Source organism: Ipomoea nil, unplaced genomic scaffold, assembly GCF_001879475.1.
Source record: "Ipomoea nil cultivar Tokyo-kokei standard unplaced genomic scaffold, Asagao_1.1 scaffold3105, whole genome shotgun sequence".
Lineage (NCBI taxonomy): Eukaryota > Viridiplantae > Streptophyta > Magnoliopsida > Solanales > Convolvulaceae > Ipomoea > Ipomoea nil.
The window spans coordinates 1,183,141-1,200,293 of NW_017619533.1; the positions used below are offsets into that span (position 1 = coordinate 1,183,141).

At 36.0% G+C, this 17,153-nt stretch overlaps 1 protein-coding gene across 1 annotated transcript; it reads right to left on the minus strand.

The window, feature by feature from the left end:
* Positions 1–14,768: 14,768 nt before the first annotated feature.
* On the minus strand, positions 14,769–16,869 carry LOC109166773 (thaumatin-like protein 1b). Its single transcript, XM_019315661.1, has 3 exons — positions 16,809–16,869; positions 15,793–16,174; positions 14,769–15,182 (listed from the first exon to the last, which is right to left on the minus strand). The coding sequence occupies exons 1-3, from the start codon at positions 16,867–16,869 to the stop codon at positions 14,894–14,896; spliced, it is 732 nt and encodes a 243-aa protein (XP_019171206.1). The 3' UTR covers positions 14,769–14,893.
* Between the last annotated feature and the right edge of the window lie 284 nt (positions 16,870–17,153).

Here is a 17,153-nt window from a genome sequence, read left to right on the forward strand (position 1 = left end):
TAAAGTTAATTAAAAGTATTTGACCGCAATCTTATAATGCCAAAACGATGTAGTTCAATTTGGGCGGGAAATTGAAGCCATTTGATTGGCTGAAATCTTATGGCTTTAATATATAGTAAGATAGTAAGATAAGATAGTAAGATTATTATTATTATTATTATTATTATTATTATTATTATTATAGTTTAAATAAAATCAAACGGTATTTCCTTTCGATTTTTAACCGAATCGTTAGGTACGGTTAATTACTTAAATGTTTGGTATGGTTCAGTTCGAAAAAATCGAATCAAATTGCCACACCTAAAGTTAATTACTGAATTGGTCCTTTAACTATAGCAAAATTTAATTTGGTCCCAAGTTAACGGAAGTCTAACGGCAAAACTAACGGAGGACCAAAATTGGCTAAGATTTTTAAAGTTGAGGGACTTAATTGGTCAAAAAAAAAATTAGTCGAGGACCAATATTGGTAATTTCGCTATAGTAAAGGGATCATTTTAGTAATTAACTCTATCCAAAAGCTATCATTTCCTCCTTTCCACATTTCATATGGAAAATTATTGTTTGGACCGTGGTCCACACAGTGTTGTGTGAACCATTAAAAATTACATTTTTAATATACTAAAAGTACATTATTCGTGTACTGAATGTACATTATATAAAATAATGTACTTTCAGTACTCAAATAATGTATTTTTCTTGAAAACAATGTACATTTTTAATATACTAAAAGTACATTATTTTTGTACTGAATGTACATTATTTGATAGTATGGTCCACACAATAATGATTGCATCTCATATGTTGACTAGTGGGCAAAACCCATTTCCTTTTAAGTGAAAAAAATGTTTCTGATTGATGCAACTCCAAAAAACATGTTCCCTTGTAGAGAGTGTGACCAACAACTCGAGTGTGACCAACAACTCTTTCAGAAAAGAACAATGATTATTATTGTTGTTGTTGTCAGTAGTATAAATGTGATCATAAAAATAGAACAACTTGCGTCTATTGTGATAAAAGTTAGATGCCTAAAATGACGCAGTAACGGATTTATAATTAAAATGATCATGTCAAATTCCATTTTTAATCTTTTAAATTAAAAGACTAAGTCAGTTGTAAAAATACAACAGACACATATATTCATGCGTATTTTTTATAAAAAATCAATAAAATATCTACGTTGGATATATATATATATATTTTAAAGCAACTAATGCGGCATATATTAGATATAAGCTGAAATGAAGTTAGGAGGGACAACGTCCCAATACAGAGCAGTAGTTTGATCAAAAGCTGTACAAGCTAAGGGATGAGCTAATAAATTATCTGATCTAGAAATAAACAGAAATCAAAAGTGGATATGTATGATCTGCAACTATCAATAGCATAGCCGACGTACGAACCAACTGTAGTAGTGACGGAGGACAGATAGCGTTGAAGAGTTAGGCAATCCGTGAGAAGCTCTATAAACCGCTCCCCGCGATCCTTGAGCTAGGACAAGGCTTCCTTGCATGCGAATGTCTCGGCCATCAATGGAGAGAAGCAATCCGGGAAAACGGCATTGAAGGTCGCAACATAACTTCCATCGGTGTCGAGAAGCACCGCTTCGACCGTGGATCTGTTCGCCGAGTGGTGATATCCGGCGTCGAAGCGGTGATACGGTTGTGTGGTCGGTAGTGGCATGATGGCTCACGGCAGCCTCGGCAGTCTCGGCAAGCGCGGCTGGCTTGGCAAGTGGTGGCTGGTGGCTGGTGGCTGCTGTCTGGGTGCACTCGGCGCCAGGCATGCTTGGCGGCGGTGGCGGTCGCCACAAGTCTCTTTGGTGTCGGGAGATAATCATGCCAAACCGCACCATTTCTTGCTTTCCAAATGTAATATAAAATTATAGCTATGAACATCATCCCATTAGTGTCTAGAATATTCAAAACTTCACCAAACCAAACAAGAAAAATATTTGTCACAATATTGGGGATAGGAAGGTGGGATTCGCACAATATAGAGCTTGCAAAACCACACAAACCAAAGAATGCATAGTGTCCTCATGAATGATTCCACACATGGCACAAGTAGGATCAACCTCCACGCTCTTTATAAGCAAGTTCTTGGTAGTGGAGAGGATATCACTTAGAGCTCTCCAAAGAAAGGTTTTCCATTGCGGATTTTAAGCTTCCATAGAGAGAGCCACTTATTAAAAGTGCCATCATTGTCAACAAAATTCCCAACAATGAGTCTGTAGCCACTATTAACAGAATAGTAATATTACACCCTCGATTTTTCAGCATAATTAAAACTTAAATATAAAGATAAGTCTAATCATTAAGTCAAAGCTTAGCGGAAGCTAGTCAGTAAAATACGAGGGAGTTACGCCACATCTATCTAACTATAGATGCACAGGCTAGAAACTAAAACAAAAACCAAACACAAGTTCAAATCCAATAAGTCTAGGCTCACATGCCACAAGTCTAAAACAACGAAAGGGAAAGTTACGCTATCTAAGCCTTCGTTTAGCGCGCTCTCACGATCTACTCAACACCCAAAAATACAAGGGTAGCACCCGTCAACGAATAATGCTGGTAACCCACCAATACTTGTTGAGTACAATATAATATAGATATAGAGAAAAGCATTTGAGACTGGGAATACATTATATATAGTCTTTAAAACGAGGAATAGAAACAACATAAGACACATCATAACATCACTCTCTAATAAAGACCAACACCCAACAGTTACTCAATAATCAATAAGGACGACAAAAGTAACATGCTTGACAACAAGATACATCATACGATAATCAATCAAGAGACAACATAAGTCATACTCATAAACCATGAGAGACAAGATTCGCATTCAATGATACGTACAAGTTTCAAGTTCCAACCTTATGCCCTGTTCAAACCATTCTCACCAGGCCAACCTTATTACAGTTCCAACCATTACCTCCTAGTGCCACCCTGTACACCAAGTCCAACCTTATCCCTCCGGATCCTATACATTGCTCCCCGCCTGCATTCCGCCAGCGTGCCACCGAACGTAGACATTCGTAATGTCATTAATCATAGTAGAATAGTACTAATCACATGATAGTCTATCTCCTTTCATTATTGCCCACCAATTTCATAACATTACACAGTCATCATCATAGAGGATTGAGGCTCATCAATAGCCCAATCAAGTATCAACAAATGCGTACATCATATGTACAAGATCATAACAATGAATACAAATCGATAGAGTTCAATGAAAGGCATGAATAGATCATCAAACAACATCATAACAACAATAGCCTTTGATCCAAAGATCACCATGATTGGCAACACAAGTTGCCAATCCTCATTAAGGACAAACGAACAACTCATACTAGCATCAACAACATTAGAACTAACATGTACATCAAAAGGGGAAACATAACAGTTCAATCAACCTCAACAACTTCACATTAATCCAACGAATCACAAGGTTGGATCATAAGCACGATTCAAGACTCATAATCCTATCATGGATACTTAGGACACCGTTCTAGACATACGAAACATCAAAGGAGACACACAAGTGCACCACGATTCAACAAAACGGAGGCCAAAGCATCACGTACCAATGGGCGGAACGGTGGGTGGACAACCATCCGCCACTCTCCCATACACGTACCAGCGGGTGGAACCACGGGTGGGCCTCCACCCGCGGCTCTGCACGCCGGTACCATACCTTCCACCCGCAGGTAGAACGGCGGGTGGACAGCCACTCGCTGTTCTGCCCGCGGGTACATACTTGTACCCACCAATTTCCCTTCGGGGAAAAACAGCAACATTACCAAGTTCAAGTCCAAAACACCCAAAACCTCACATTCAACAAGGAAATGACTTGACCACATGAATATCTCAATGAATAACATTTATGAACCCTAGATACAAGCTCTAACATGCCTAAACACAAGATTATGCATCAAATCACTCACAACATCAAGAACATCAATAGAGTAGCAAGAAATCATCATAACAAGTATAAAATAGGTTTTGTAGAACATGGGTTACCTTTGTAGACCAAGATACACTTCCTTTCTACTTCCTAGACCTCTCCTTGAAGCTCTTCCTCAACAAAGTCTTCTCAACACAACCAAACGACACAAAGAAAACCTACACTTAGATAAAGATTAGGTAAAACTCACTAAAAACAATAGCTAAGCTAAGATCTTACCCTTCCTAGAGTCTTGATGGTGGAAAGGTGGAATCTTGGAGAACTTTCATGCAAGGTTGAAGGAGGATTTGGTTGGCTTGGATAATAAGCTACACCTCTAGAGAGAAGGTAGAGAGTCTAGTGTTTTCTTGCCAAATGTAGGAAATGAAGTGTAGTCTTGTTAGGGTAAGGCTTGAATGCCAAGTAAGGGTGAAAGGACTAGAATGCCCTCCCTTATTAAAAAGGTTAGGAAGACATAAAAAGGCTAGGTACAACTTATAAAGCTCAAGGTCTTTTCTTTTGACTAAACCAATTGACCAAGGGATTGGTCAATTTAAGTCCTCCGACTTTTAATTAAGGAATTGGAAGGGAAATTCACAAGGAAGATTTGGAATTACTTACATAATTAACTCCATTTAAGAATTGGATTTTTGGGGTGTCACAGGTAACCTTTAGGATCCCCATGCCAATACCAAGTGTCTTTGTAATCTGGGGAAATAGGGATTTCAATATACGGTCCACATTAGTAGGTAGAAAAATGTTAGACAGAATAGAATAATCCCACGAACCAGTATCCTGGTCAATCAAACCCACTACGCTAGTGCCAGCCAACTAAGGGGCATCTCAGTTTGTATCATCGGATCTTTATCATCTTGGAGCCAGGGATGACCCCAAATTAGCGTAGACTCCCCATTCCCAATCCTGCGCCTCACTCCACTACAAATCAAACTCTAGGCTGCCATAATACTGCGCCAACAGAAACAGGGGTTATTCCCTAAACATGCATAGAAAATGAGTCCTTAGGATAGTACCTAGCCTTGTATACATGTGATACCAAAGAATTAGTCTTAGTAAGAAAACGACACGCCCGTTTACCCAACATAATAGGTTAAAAGCACGAAGATCCTTAAAACCCAGGCTCCCATGTTTCTTAGGAATACATAATCTATTACATACCTTCCAATGAATACCACGATTAGTCCCAGACCCCACCAATAGCGGTTCATGGTCCGCTCAATAGCTGTACAAACAGACACAGACACAGGGTACCTTAAAACAATATACAACATAAAACACATGTTCTAAATCAGATTCTTCATATCTAAAGCACAAGTTCTAAGTCATATGCATAATCACTAGTACAGAAACAGTCATACGCGTCCAAGCAAATGTACAATACACGTCCAAAGTTGCTTGGACGCGTATGTAGGAGACGCTCTGCGTCCAAGATAACTTTGGACGCGCATAATAGACTATACGCGTCTATGTTCATAAACTTTATATGCGTATAGTATATTTTAAAAAACTAAACACTTTACGCGTCAAAAGTTCATAAACTTGGATGCATATAGTGTTTATTTTAAAAAAATACTATACGCGTCGAAAGTTCATGAACTTTTGACGTGTAATATAATTTTTTTTTTTATGTTTATTTGATAAAATTCATGAACTTTGAGAACATATTTAATTTAGTAGTAATTAAAAAGATGTTTTGGGACGATAATATTCTGATCAATGCTTAAATGGGTTGAATTGAGCAACCAAAAGGGATATCCAAAGGTTATTGTATGTGCAAAATCCCAGATCTTTGGCATTATTTGTTACCGAGGGGCCAGGGCCTTTTATCTCACAGTGATATGGCATTCTACTTATTCAGATTGACCATTTCAGCATGCTAAAATAGAATCATGTGATCATATGCAATCCGAATCTGGACACATCATGAGTCTTAAATTTTGCTTGGTATATCTTATGGGTACAAATTAACATCAGGAACATACCAGAAAATGTGGATGCAAGGCAAGATACCACGCACGAGAGATGTGGTGTACTCTCGGGTTGCACCATAGCACGCACGAGAGATGTACTCTCGTGTTGCCTGGTCCGTGTGCTCTCGTGTGAACCTGCACCCCAACGGTCTGAAACCCGAAAGTTCAGAAGATTAAACTCATATGTTACTGGAATTAACACTATTTTAATTCCAATTTTAAAATTGAGTTTAATCCTACTTAGTGGGTGGCTGTTACAGGTGTTACACAATTGGTTTAATACCAATTTAATGGCCATGTTGAATGCTACCACTCCAACATCCCTATATAAAGAGAGGTAGAGCAGTAGCATTTTACATAGTAGAGAAACAAAGGAATTCCAATCGCTTTATCCTCTCAAAACTCTACTTCTACTCTCTTCTTTAGCCAATCTGTGTTCTAGCTTTGCTTTGTTTGCCGGGTTCTTTGTTTAGGTGCTTAAACAAAGAATCGTAGCATGTTTTATCCTGGGAAACCTAGGCTACAACGCTCCTAGCACTTGTGGGAGGTAGCAAATAAGGTTTTAAGGAAAAGAACTTTGTGTTCGAACTCATGCTAAACCTATATCCAAACACTCCACCTTTTCCTTCCCAGTTTTCTGTTTTTCCCATATAATAATAATTTTTCTGTAGAATTATTATTTTGGGATTTTCCACCTTATTACCCAACACATTCTACCAGGAAAGTAGATCCAAAAGTGTTCACAACAAATAGTGCGGGGGATCTTCTTAGGAGGAAGCTATTGATAAAAACACAACACAAAGCATACGCATCATTAGAATCAAATGCATTTAAAATTTCAAAACAGGAAACACTACAACACCCTAGCTAGAGTGAATAAAACTTACACAACATATGCATCATAAAACATCAAAAACATGCAAAATCTCCAAAAAAATAAACATTAAACTCTAGACCCAGAAATTAGCTTATGCAAATGGAATATAATTTATGAGAAGTGGCCGAGGCAGACCTCTTCACCGAGCTCCAAAGCCTTTTTTTCAGCAACTTCGCGAGCTTTAAACTTCTTGCGCTTCTCTAGCTTCTTCTCCTGCTTGAGCTTCGCATGGACAGCAGATCTTTTTTCCTTGTTCTTTATTGAGGATGGCAGCAAAGATTCCTTTCATGTTTTGGTATCAATGGAAGTGCTAGTTTCTCCGTCGTCCCACATATCGCCGCCATTGTTCTTCCTTCGTTTTTCCCCCATTGGAGTAGGGTTTGCCTACAAATCGGACCTTATTGCCTTGTCGGGCGCCCTCGTCGAGTTCGTAATGGCGGTCAGCCGTGGCTATGAGTTTATGACTGAATGAAAAGTTGAAGATGGACAAGGGAGTGAGGCCGTCTCAGGCTGTGGTCTCAGCGATGGAGGAGAGTAAATGTGCCAATCTGGTCTCGGCCATGAAGAAGAAAACGTGATGGAGGCGAGGGACGATGAATTCATCAAAAAAGCATTGTTTTCAAAAAAAAAAAATTTTTAAAAAAAAACATGAACAATCTGCGTCAAAAGTGCAACAACTTTAGATGCAGATTTTTATTTTAAAAAGGACCCGCGAGAATATGCGTCTAAACTCTAGAACTTTTGGACGCATATTGTCCTTAATTTAAAAAATAAAAAATAATTAACTAATGTCATTTTAATTACAAAAATGCTAGCACCAACTTTAAACGTTCAATGTTTCAACTTTGGATGCATAATGTTAGATTTTTTTGATCATTTTTGTACTAGTGGCTGGAGGTATACTTGATCCTATAACTTCCGCTATGAGGTTAGATCATGACAAATATTATGATTGTATAATTATTCTAACATTTGGTATCAGAGCCATCAATCCAGCCGTTTGTCTTCTGCCAACGCATCGCCGGAAACCCAATGCCACTGCCGGCGGAGAAGCAGGCCGCCATCGTCTTCATCGCATGAGAAGCAACAGTAGGCCACCGTCGTCGTCTTCATCGCGGCGCCACCACCGCCGATGATCGCTGTCTCTGCTCATGGCAGCCGGCGACCCGAGGAAAAACGACGCCATGGCTGACAGAGAGAGACATCGCCGGAAGAGGAATTGGCCAGAGCCGAGGCCCAGCACCGCCACCACTCCCATCGACGATTCCATCCACCGTTCGCCATCGCCGATGCCATCTTCTGTCCGAGACTCCAGGACGCGGCGTTAACGTCCAAAGCTTTATCGCCGACAGGTGGAACACAAAAATCACGATCAAAGCTTCAACACGCCCGATCTCCATCAGTGGTGTATATATATATATATATATATATATATATATATATATATATATATATATATATATATATATATATATATTATACTTTTTCTCCGCCGCCCGCGGCGGTTGCCGGAAAAGAGACGGTTTCACTGTCTTTCTGCCGCCGACGGCAGTTGCCGGAAACAGCGGTGATCGGCTACTGTAACGGAAAAACTCGAAGCCTGCAAAACATGATGGACGACAGCTTGGTGACGATGATGGGCAGTAAAATTATGCTACGCTTCATTGAATCTGGCAAAAATTTCGGCCAAAGGTAATAGTATTTCGACAATAGAGATGTATATTTTCCAAATATTACCTTCTCAAAAATTGTCATGATAACATGCATACAATAATAGGAATATATGCATATGCGCATTCTGTATCATAAATATCATACCAACTGATATTCATTGAGTAAAGTGTAAACATATCCTCGAGGAAAAACAACAGTAAAACATATATATTGCATAATATATAGTTCAAAATATATATATCATATGCAAATTTATCAACTATGCAGAGAATTTATTATAATTAAATGTTGTTCGGTTACAATTAAGAAAATTGATTATTCCGTTATTACCGTTATGTAATAATTATTAGAATTATAATAGTAATAATGAGTATTGGTTTTTGAACCGTTGGATCAATGTTTTGTGCCGTTACCATCATCATTTGGTTTGGATTTTGATAGTATGATTTGAAATCATAATTTTGAAACTATTCAAAAAAAAAAAAAAAAAAAACTATTTCATTCTTGATCCAAAACATATGTGTTAATAATGATATTGTTATCATTATTGTTTTTGGATTGTGATGTCCACTTTGATTAAGTATGAATATTTGATTTTATATTCATATTTTTTGAGTTTGTTTTATGCATATAATTAAATTAAGTGCATAATATTATTGTTTAAATTATGCAATTTAGTTTGTAAATGTCAACATATCGTATGGTTTTGATATGCTTAGAATTTACAATTTTAAGTAGTTCTCCGATCTCGTAAAGGTTTACTATATGCATTGAATCATTTTTGAATTGGGCCTACAAGTTAAAATTTTACAATAATTGAAAAGTATATGGTTATTATAAATTATTATTGAAATTTTATAATCCTTCAAGTTTTGGATTTATGTTGTTATTTGAATAATAATTTTATAGCTCATTTTAAATTGCTATTATATGGTGTACAATTTATTTGGATATGAGCATATTGAATTTCACATATAGTTGTTCACTAGCATATAACATTATATTTTCTACTTATGTGTATTTAATTATGCCTTTGGAATTGCATAAGATTGGAATTATAATAATTCCTTGTTAAGGTGAACTTTGTGTGTGGAATAATAAACGGTAGTGCATTATGTTTAAGCACCTTTAGACCGTTTAAAATGTTCACCTGAGATTAAAAGTCTTTCCATAGCTAAACTATTAAAGATTTGGAAAGATTACTCATCAATTATGCCTTTAGTGTGAGAAAACATGAACCGGTGAAAAGTTTCTCGGGAAGGGGCCAATGTGCTACTAGTTTCCTTGAAACATTCCTCTGACTAAGGAGTTGGTTATTTTTAATGAGGCTTAGTCCCAACCAACTTTCCTGGGAGTACATTTGGAATTGTTTATCACATCGCTGCATAATTGTTTTTAACGCTTTAAAGTTGATGCCTAAGATATTAAGAAAATCGTCTAGTGATCTTATAATTTTGATTAATTAAGTAGTAGCCACGGTATCTTTGATTAATTGAAATTTTGTGAGATCACATACAGTCATAGACGTATTAATTGTGATTAATTATATAATATAATAAAATTTAGCCCACAGACAATTTTGTTATGTTTATATAATTAATTAGGGTAAAAATACCAAACTATGATCATAATTTAGCTCACAGACAATTATGCATCGGAATATAGTTTTGGTGAGTTTTATCATTACAGATAGGAAGGTCAATTTATTTAACATATGGTTATAATATAAATAAATTGGCGTCTTCTATCATAAAGTTATTATATATGTAACTATTCAAAAGTATTTTATGTGTACAATTTATGGTATTAGTCTAGTTTCTTTTATGTGTATTTATGATGCATGGAAGAAATTTGGATTAATAGCTTGGTACATTAATATTCTTTTGTGTACAAATATCAAATTATCAATACAATTTCATAATTGAAATTATTAAGTTATTTTGATCACGTTGTGACTAATTACATAAAGTATAATAAAATCTACCCACATGAATTTTATTATATTAATGTAAATAGTCAAGATAAAATATTAAATCATATTTCTTAATTTACCCACAGGGTTTAAGAAAAGGAACATGGTTTGATAGTTTTATCAAAAAGTTGTAGATATATCTAATTGAATAAAACTTTAGCCCACAGGCAAGTTTTATATCACTAGATTCTTCTGTCCCATTTGATAATAATTTTATCATAAAATTTTAGTTGAGTCTAATTGAACAAAACTTTAACCCACAGGCAAGTTTTGTGTCACTAGATTCTTCTATTTGATTATCATAAAGTCTCAGTTGAGTCTAATTGAATAAATCTTTAGCCTACAGGCAAGTTTTATGTCACTGGATTCTTCTGTTTAAATTGATGATCAAGATAAAATTTTATCAAACCAATTTTAGAATTTATAACTTTAAGGCCAGTTATAATTCTATGTCACATGAGTTGCACTGGCAACACATGTATTTTATTAAAACTCCAAAACTTTAGTAACTTGAAATTGTTACTGTATGTGGCTTCCTTGGTTTTTCAGCCCAATCACAATAGAGCTTTTGAATTTGAGATGATATACTTTTGGATCCTTATATTGGAATTGTACATATCTAGCCAAATTTCGGCTAAGGCAATTTAATTTGTTTAAATAGTTGGAAATTGTGTCTGTTACATGTACACATTTAACATGTCCAACTATGGTGGGGAATTATAATCCTTGTTAAATTAGTTGGACTTAAGGATCATTAATGTGTATATCATTTATCCTCAAGAATAACTTTATTAGTGGGAGTAATGGTTTGAACAATGGGAGTGGTAATTTGAAAAGATCCAATAAGATACCTCATTTGATAAGTGGGAATGATCATTTGGAAAGATCATTAAAGATGTCTCACTTCAAGATTGCTCCACTTCAAGGATAAGACACATTGCCTTGTTATTATAAAATCAATAGTTCAATTTGTTGAACTACAAGTTGTGCAACATATTTCTGAAAATGTTGTAACAAACATTAATAGTTTTATTATAACAATGGCATTAAGTTTATGATGAACTATCACGAGTTAGATTCTTTAGCATTTATTGGAGTCTTTCGTCTCATCAAATTGATCCTGGGCCATTAAGATTTAAAAGGTTCAAGATTCAATGTTGAGAGACATAAAGCATGCGAAGACTCATGATGTTGGCTCATATAAATGAATCTTGAGGACTTCGATACAATATTTTGTTATTTCACAAAGTTACATTAATAAGTCCTCGTTATTGCTCTCTGGCATGAAAGTTGGGCTTTCTTTTGTTTTGGAGATTATTTATAAGGTGTATGTTTAAAGTTCCGTTTGTGGGCTTAGACTCAATAATTTGTTATCTAAGTCGTTGGAATATAGATTACTCAATTACTGTCGTTTGCTAAGATTAATGAGAGTAGGAGTGACAGACGTGTCGACTCTGAAAACTTAGCTCTCAACGATAGTATTAAAGATAATGAGTTAGTCATGCAACATATTAGCATTATGCTAATAGTTGTGGATCCCTACTTAAGGCATGCTTATAAAAGTTTTGGGATCATACGAGGTACATGGAACTTATTATGTGACTATATTGTACGTACATTTATGTTGTCACTTCTATGTAATAATTTGGATGGTTTCTCCCATGGTTATGCGCATATTTATTTGAGAAACATCCCTAAGGTTGGACCAAGAATAAACGTAGGGTTTATTCATAAAGAACCTGAGTTGGGAATCAAAATGCATGTGATGCATAGATGGTATTACTCACACTTTAATTTAGAGGACATACCACTATGATTCATATTTTTTGATCTTCAACAATGGTTGTGCCAATACTTGCACCAAGTGGAAAATTGTAACATTTTCCATTAATATTGTACAAATGAAGTTGTGCAAGTTTATTAGGCCAAATTTAGCTATTGCGGCAATAAATAATTTTTGATAACTAATTATAATCAAGAATGAACATAAGGTTTGTTCATTAAGTTTTATACCGCATAAAGTACTTAGAGAAGAAGTTACATTATAATCATAAGTGGATACTACTCTAAATTAAGAGGAACTATCTCTATGGTTTATGTTTTTTGCTTCTTTGAGTTAATACTTGCACCAACTGGGTGATTGTAACATTTTCCATTATGTCACCATTAAGTGGTGCAAATTTAATAGGTCATTTATGACCATTATGTTGTGGTTTGAAACGGGTGTAACGCTTTCCGTTACAAAGCCTATATGTTAGACTAAATATATCACATGCATCATAAAATATGTGATAATAGGATCGTACTAACCTCCAGCCATAGTTCTTGTTACGGTTGAGCGATCCGGACTGCTGCAAAGATAACGAGTATTTTGTCTCTCACTTTACTCAGCTCTCTCTAGATGGTGTATGAGGTATGTAATGTGAGCAGTGAGAGGACTAGTGACCTTATATAATCACTGGCCATTATTGTGGTTGTATGTCTTTAGGTCTCCTAAACCCTAACTAGAGTCCTAATCATAATGGTAGTCTAGCTATTAGGTTTATAATGTTGCACCACATATCAAATACTTAATATTATCATAACTTATCCTAATGTTATAATAATAGTAACGGATAAACGTTACATTTTCCCACTTGGTGCAAGCACTACCACTCAATAACAGAAAAACACCAACCATAATGATATGTTCTCATTAGCACGAGTAGTATCCATTATGATCAAATGCAAACTGTCATTGAGCACTTAATTAGGAAACAAAACCCAACGAAATAAACCCTATGTTTATTCCAAGTCCCTGAAGTACATTTTCTCATCAATATGAAGCAAATGAAGGTGTACACACTTAATTGAGAAAATGTCTGAATGCCAAAGAATTTTATTGAAACTGAATGTATATACAAATCACAAAGTGGATGAAAGTCCCATTTTCTGAACCAGACCCTTGAATTTAACTGAAGGCATGCATTTAGTCAAGGGATCTGCTAACACCAACTCAGTATGAATGTGTTAAAAGAATACAACTTTATTTTTGACATGCTCCCTAATTGCTAAGAACTTGATGTCGATGTGCTTAATTCGACTCCCACTTTTGTGGTCTTAGCTAGGAAGACTGCAGCTGAGTTGTCACAGTAGACTTTCAATGGCTTAGACATAGAACCATAATTCTAAGCCCAAAGATAAAATTCTTTAGCCAAACACCCTATGAAGTAGCCTGGAAACAGGAAACGAACTCGGCTTCCATGGTAGAAGTAGCTATTAAGGACTGTTTAACACTTCTCCATGAGATAGCCCCACCAGCCATAATAAAGACGCACCCTGAAGTTGATTTTCGAGAATCAACACAGCCAGCGAAGTCCGCGTCTGAATAACCGGCAAGATCTAAATTGTCCGTCTGCCTTAACCCAAGCTTGTAACCTTTGGTTCCTTTGAGATGCCTTAGAACCTTCTTTACAGCTCTCCAATGGTCTAACTCCGGATTGTGCTGGTAACGACCTAGCATTCCAACCGCAAAAGCAATATCCGGCCTCGTACAGACTTGAATATATCCAAGACATCCAACTGCTGCAGCATAAGGGATGTTCTCCATGGATTCTTTCTCCAAATCATTTTTCGGACAATAAGGGGTTGGACGTTGTTGCACAATTCTTATTTTAATTTTTTTAATTTATTTTATTTTATCTTTTTTACTTAATGCTCATGTGGCGAGCCAAATCTCAAAAACAAAGCTTATGTGGCGAGCTATGAGGGAATTTACCAGAATTTATCGTAGAGGTAACCAGCTAACAGAGTTCGATGCCTTAAAATCGTGAGTTGATGTGTTTAATTGCACTTTTTAAAAGTTTATAGGCCTAATTGACTTTTCGTGGAAAGTTCAAATGCTTATTTGACCATTTTTCCTATTTGATTTAAAAAGCATTACAATTTTTATAAAAAATATCACATTTTCTCCTATAAGTAATAATTAATTTATCTTTGATTAGTATTGCATTTTTATTATAATTATTATATTTTTATCTAAAACTGGCCCGTCTCATCAAAAAGAACTCGTGAAATAATTTCACAAAAAAAAAAAAAGATATGTCAAACAATCTCGCGGGAGACTCAGATCAACCTTTCGCCTAAGGTTAAATAATGCAAATTCATCATCCACATAGAGCCATATTTACTAAAAAATTAAGAATTCCTTTCTCCTTTGAGTTCTCGACCAGTATGATTTTCAAAGTTATAGTTTTCGCGTCATTCATAAAATACTCTATTCCTTCACAAGACTTGATAATTTTCGAAAGATTGAATAATGAGAAACTGATCGATAAGACTATTAACTTAAAAGGAAAATGTTAATTAAATAATTATCCATTCAACATTATTCATCACATATTTGTTATCTAACACACTAAAGGTGGACATAATTAATCAACACTAGCCAATTTATGGGCAGAATGTGATCTTGTAATTGGCTTGACCTGTGGCACATGTAAAAGTGCTTGTTTGGTCATCAAAAGCATAACTATAGGCCTCGGGGCAAAGTCCCTTGAAAATTCTTGAGTAGTCGGTGGGCGGACAGGTCGCCGGAGTACTATAAACGCCGGTGCAACAATATTGAGGTTGATTGAATGCCAGACATGCACTTTTACAACCCAACACCGCGCCGGTGCTGTCCGGAACCGCCAATTCCGGCGGGCATTTCGCGTTGACGTCGACTGGGCAAGACGTCGGCCTGCAACAATTATTATATTGTGAATCTTAATTAAAAAATTATATATTTTGTACCTGTAATTAACAATTTTTATAATTACAGACACATAACATGATAACTATAGATAAATTACAAAATATGTTAATTGATTACACATAATATATTTTATACCAGTTAACCATTTATGTGTTTGTAATTACTATATGATGTGTCTTTAATTTGTTTACAAGTAAAGAAACTATTAACTACAGGTATAAAATCTGAAAGTTATTTTAGGATCAGGGCAAGATAGACCGACCCTGGTCCATAGGCAAATTATACCATGGACCAGGATCTACCTTGCATTGTAGACCATGGCCTAAAAATCACCTTCAGATTCTGTATCTATAGTGGATACATTTTGTACCTGTAGTTGATAGTTTCTATACCTATATCTATTATATTATGTGTCGGCAATTATCGAGTCAGATTCTGTATTAATAATTAATACATCCTGCACCTGTAGTTGATAGTTTCTGTACCTGTAGTTAATTTACATATAGAGAAAAAAATTGTGTACCAGAGTTCACAATACAATATGAACTTTGGTCTATGGTATAACAATTTGGTCCATATAGTATAATTTGCCTACTTGCAATTGCCGTTGTCGGGGACTACAGAGACAGGCAAGTTGAATCCGTCGACGAGGCTGACATCGTAGAAGTCTTGGTTTTGCCAACCGCCTATGGTGAATTCTACTAGGCTTGCCGGAGGGATTGCGCCGGCGCCGTTGCAGGCCAATTGGCCGGAACCGCAATCGGCGGTCTTGCAGGAGAACTTACCGGCTTGGTCGGTGGAGCACTGGGTTCTGGCCCAAATCCGACCACTCCATTGAGGGGCTACGTCGAAGGAATTCGATGCGCCTTGTGCCAATTCAAATCCGGTCGGAGTTTGTTGGCCGCTTCCGGTCAGTGTCGCCGGCCATATTGTGTATGGACAATTATTTATGATTGTGAACGTTGCCGAATCAACCCCTACAAAACCAAAATTTTGAGACAATATTGTACCCCTTCCAAAAAAAAAAAAAAATTACTTAAAATTTGCAATTATAAGTTTAAACCCTAAACATGAAGCCCTTCATCCCCTTTTATGAGATTATGAAATGAGACAAATCTTGGGATGTACTTCAGTGAGACTCTACGAAAAGTTCAAATTTAAGTATTTGCTGGGTCATTACATCTACACTTCAATTTTCAACCTTTAAGCTATGCCCGAGGACTAAAATTTGCAACTATGTTGTACTAATGTATTGCATTTTGAACATAACAACATAAATAATTTAAAAAAGACTTAAGCCCTAAACATGGACGAATTGTGAAAGGAGGTAAATCTCGGATGTGAGGCATATGGTCTCTAGGTTAGATCCTCCCCCATTGGGGAGGTTTGAACCCGGGCGAGGCATTTTACCTCAAGGCTGAGATCCTTTGGATTCCTTATTGAAGATTCGAATTTGGATATTTGTTGGATCGATCATTACACCCACACACAATGTTTCGACCATTGAATTATGCCCTAGAGACAAATTTGCAACTACGATGTACTAATGTATTACATTTTGAACATAAAAACATAAATAATTTAAAATGGGAAGCAATTAACAATTCTGACCGAAGAGAAAGGCAAAGATGGTGGCAAGCACCAAGAGGGAGAAAGCTACGGACTCCGCCATTTCCTATATCTTTCGAGCAAACTTGATTATATTATTAGAAATGCATATATGATAGGGACGAATATATGTAAGGTTATAAAATGAAAGAAATTAAATCTTGCAAATTGACAACTATATTTCCATATCAAGATTAGAGAATTGAATAATTTAATTTCCTATTTAGAAAATTTCATTGATTGGTAGTAAAGACTTTTAATTTCTTAAGCCTTATATATAACTGTGATGTGTGTTATGCGAATTTTATGTATTCTCGCCTGAACATATGTTATAAGAGAAAATATTTG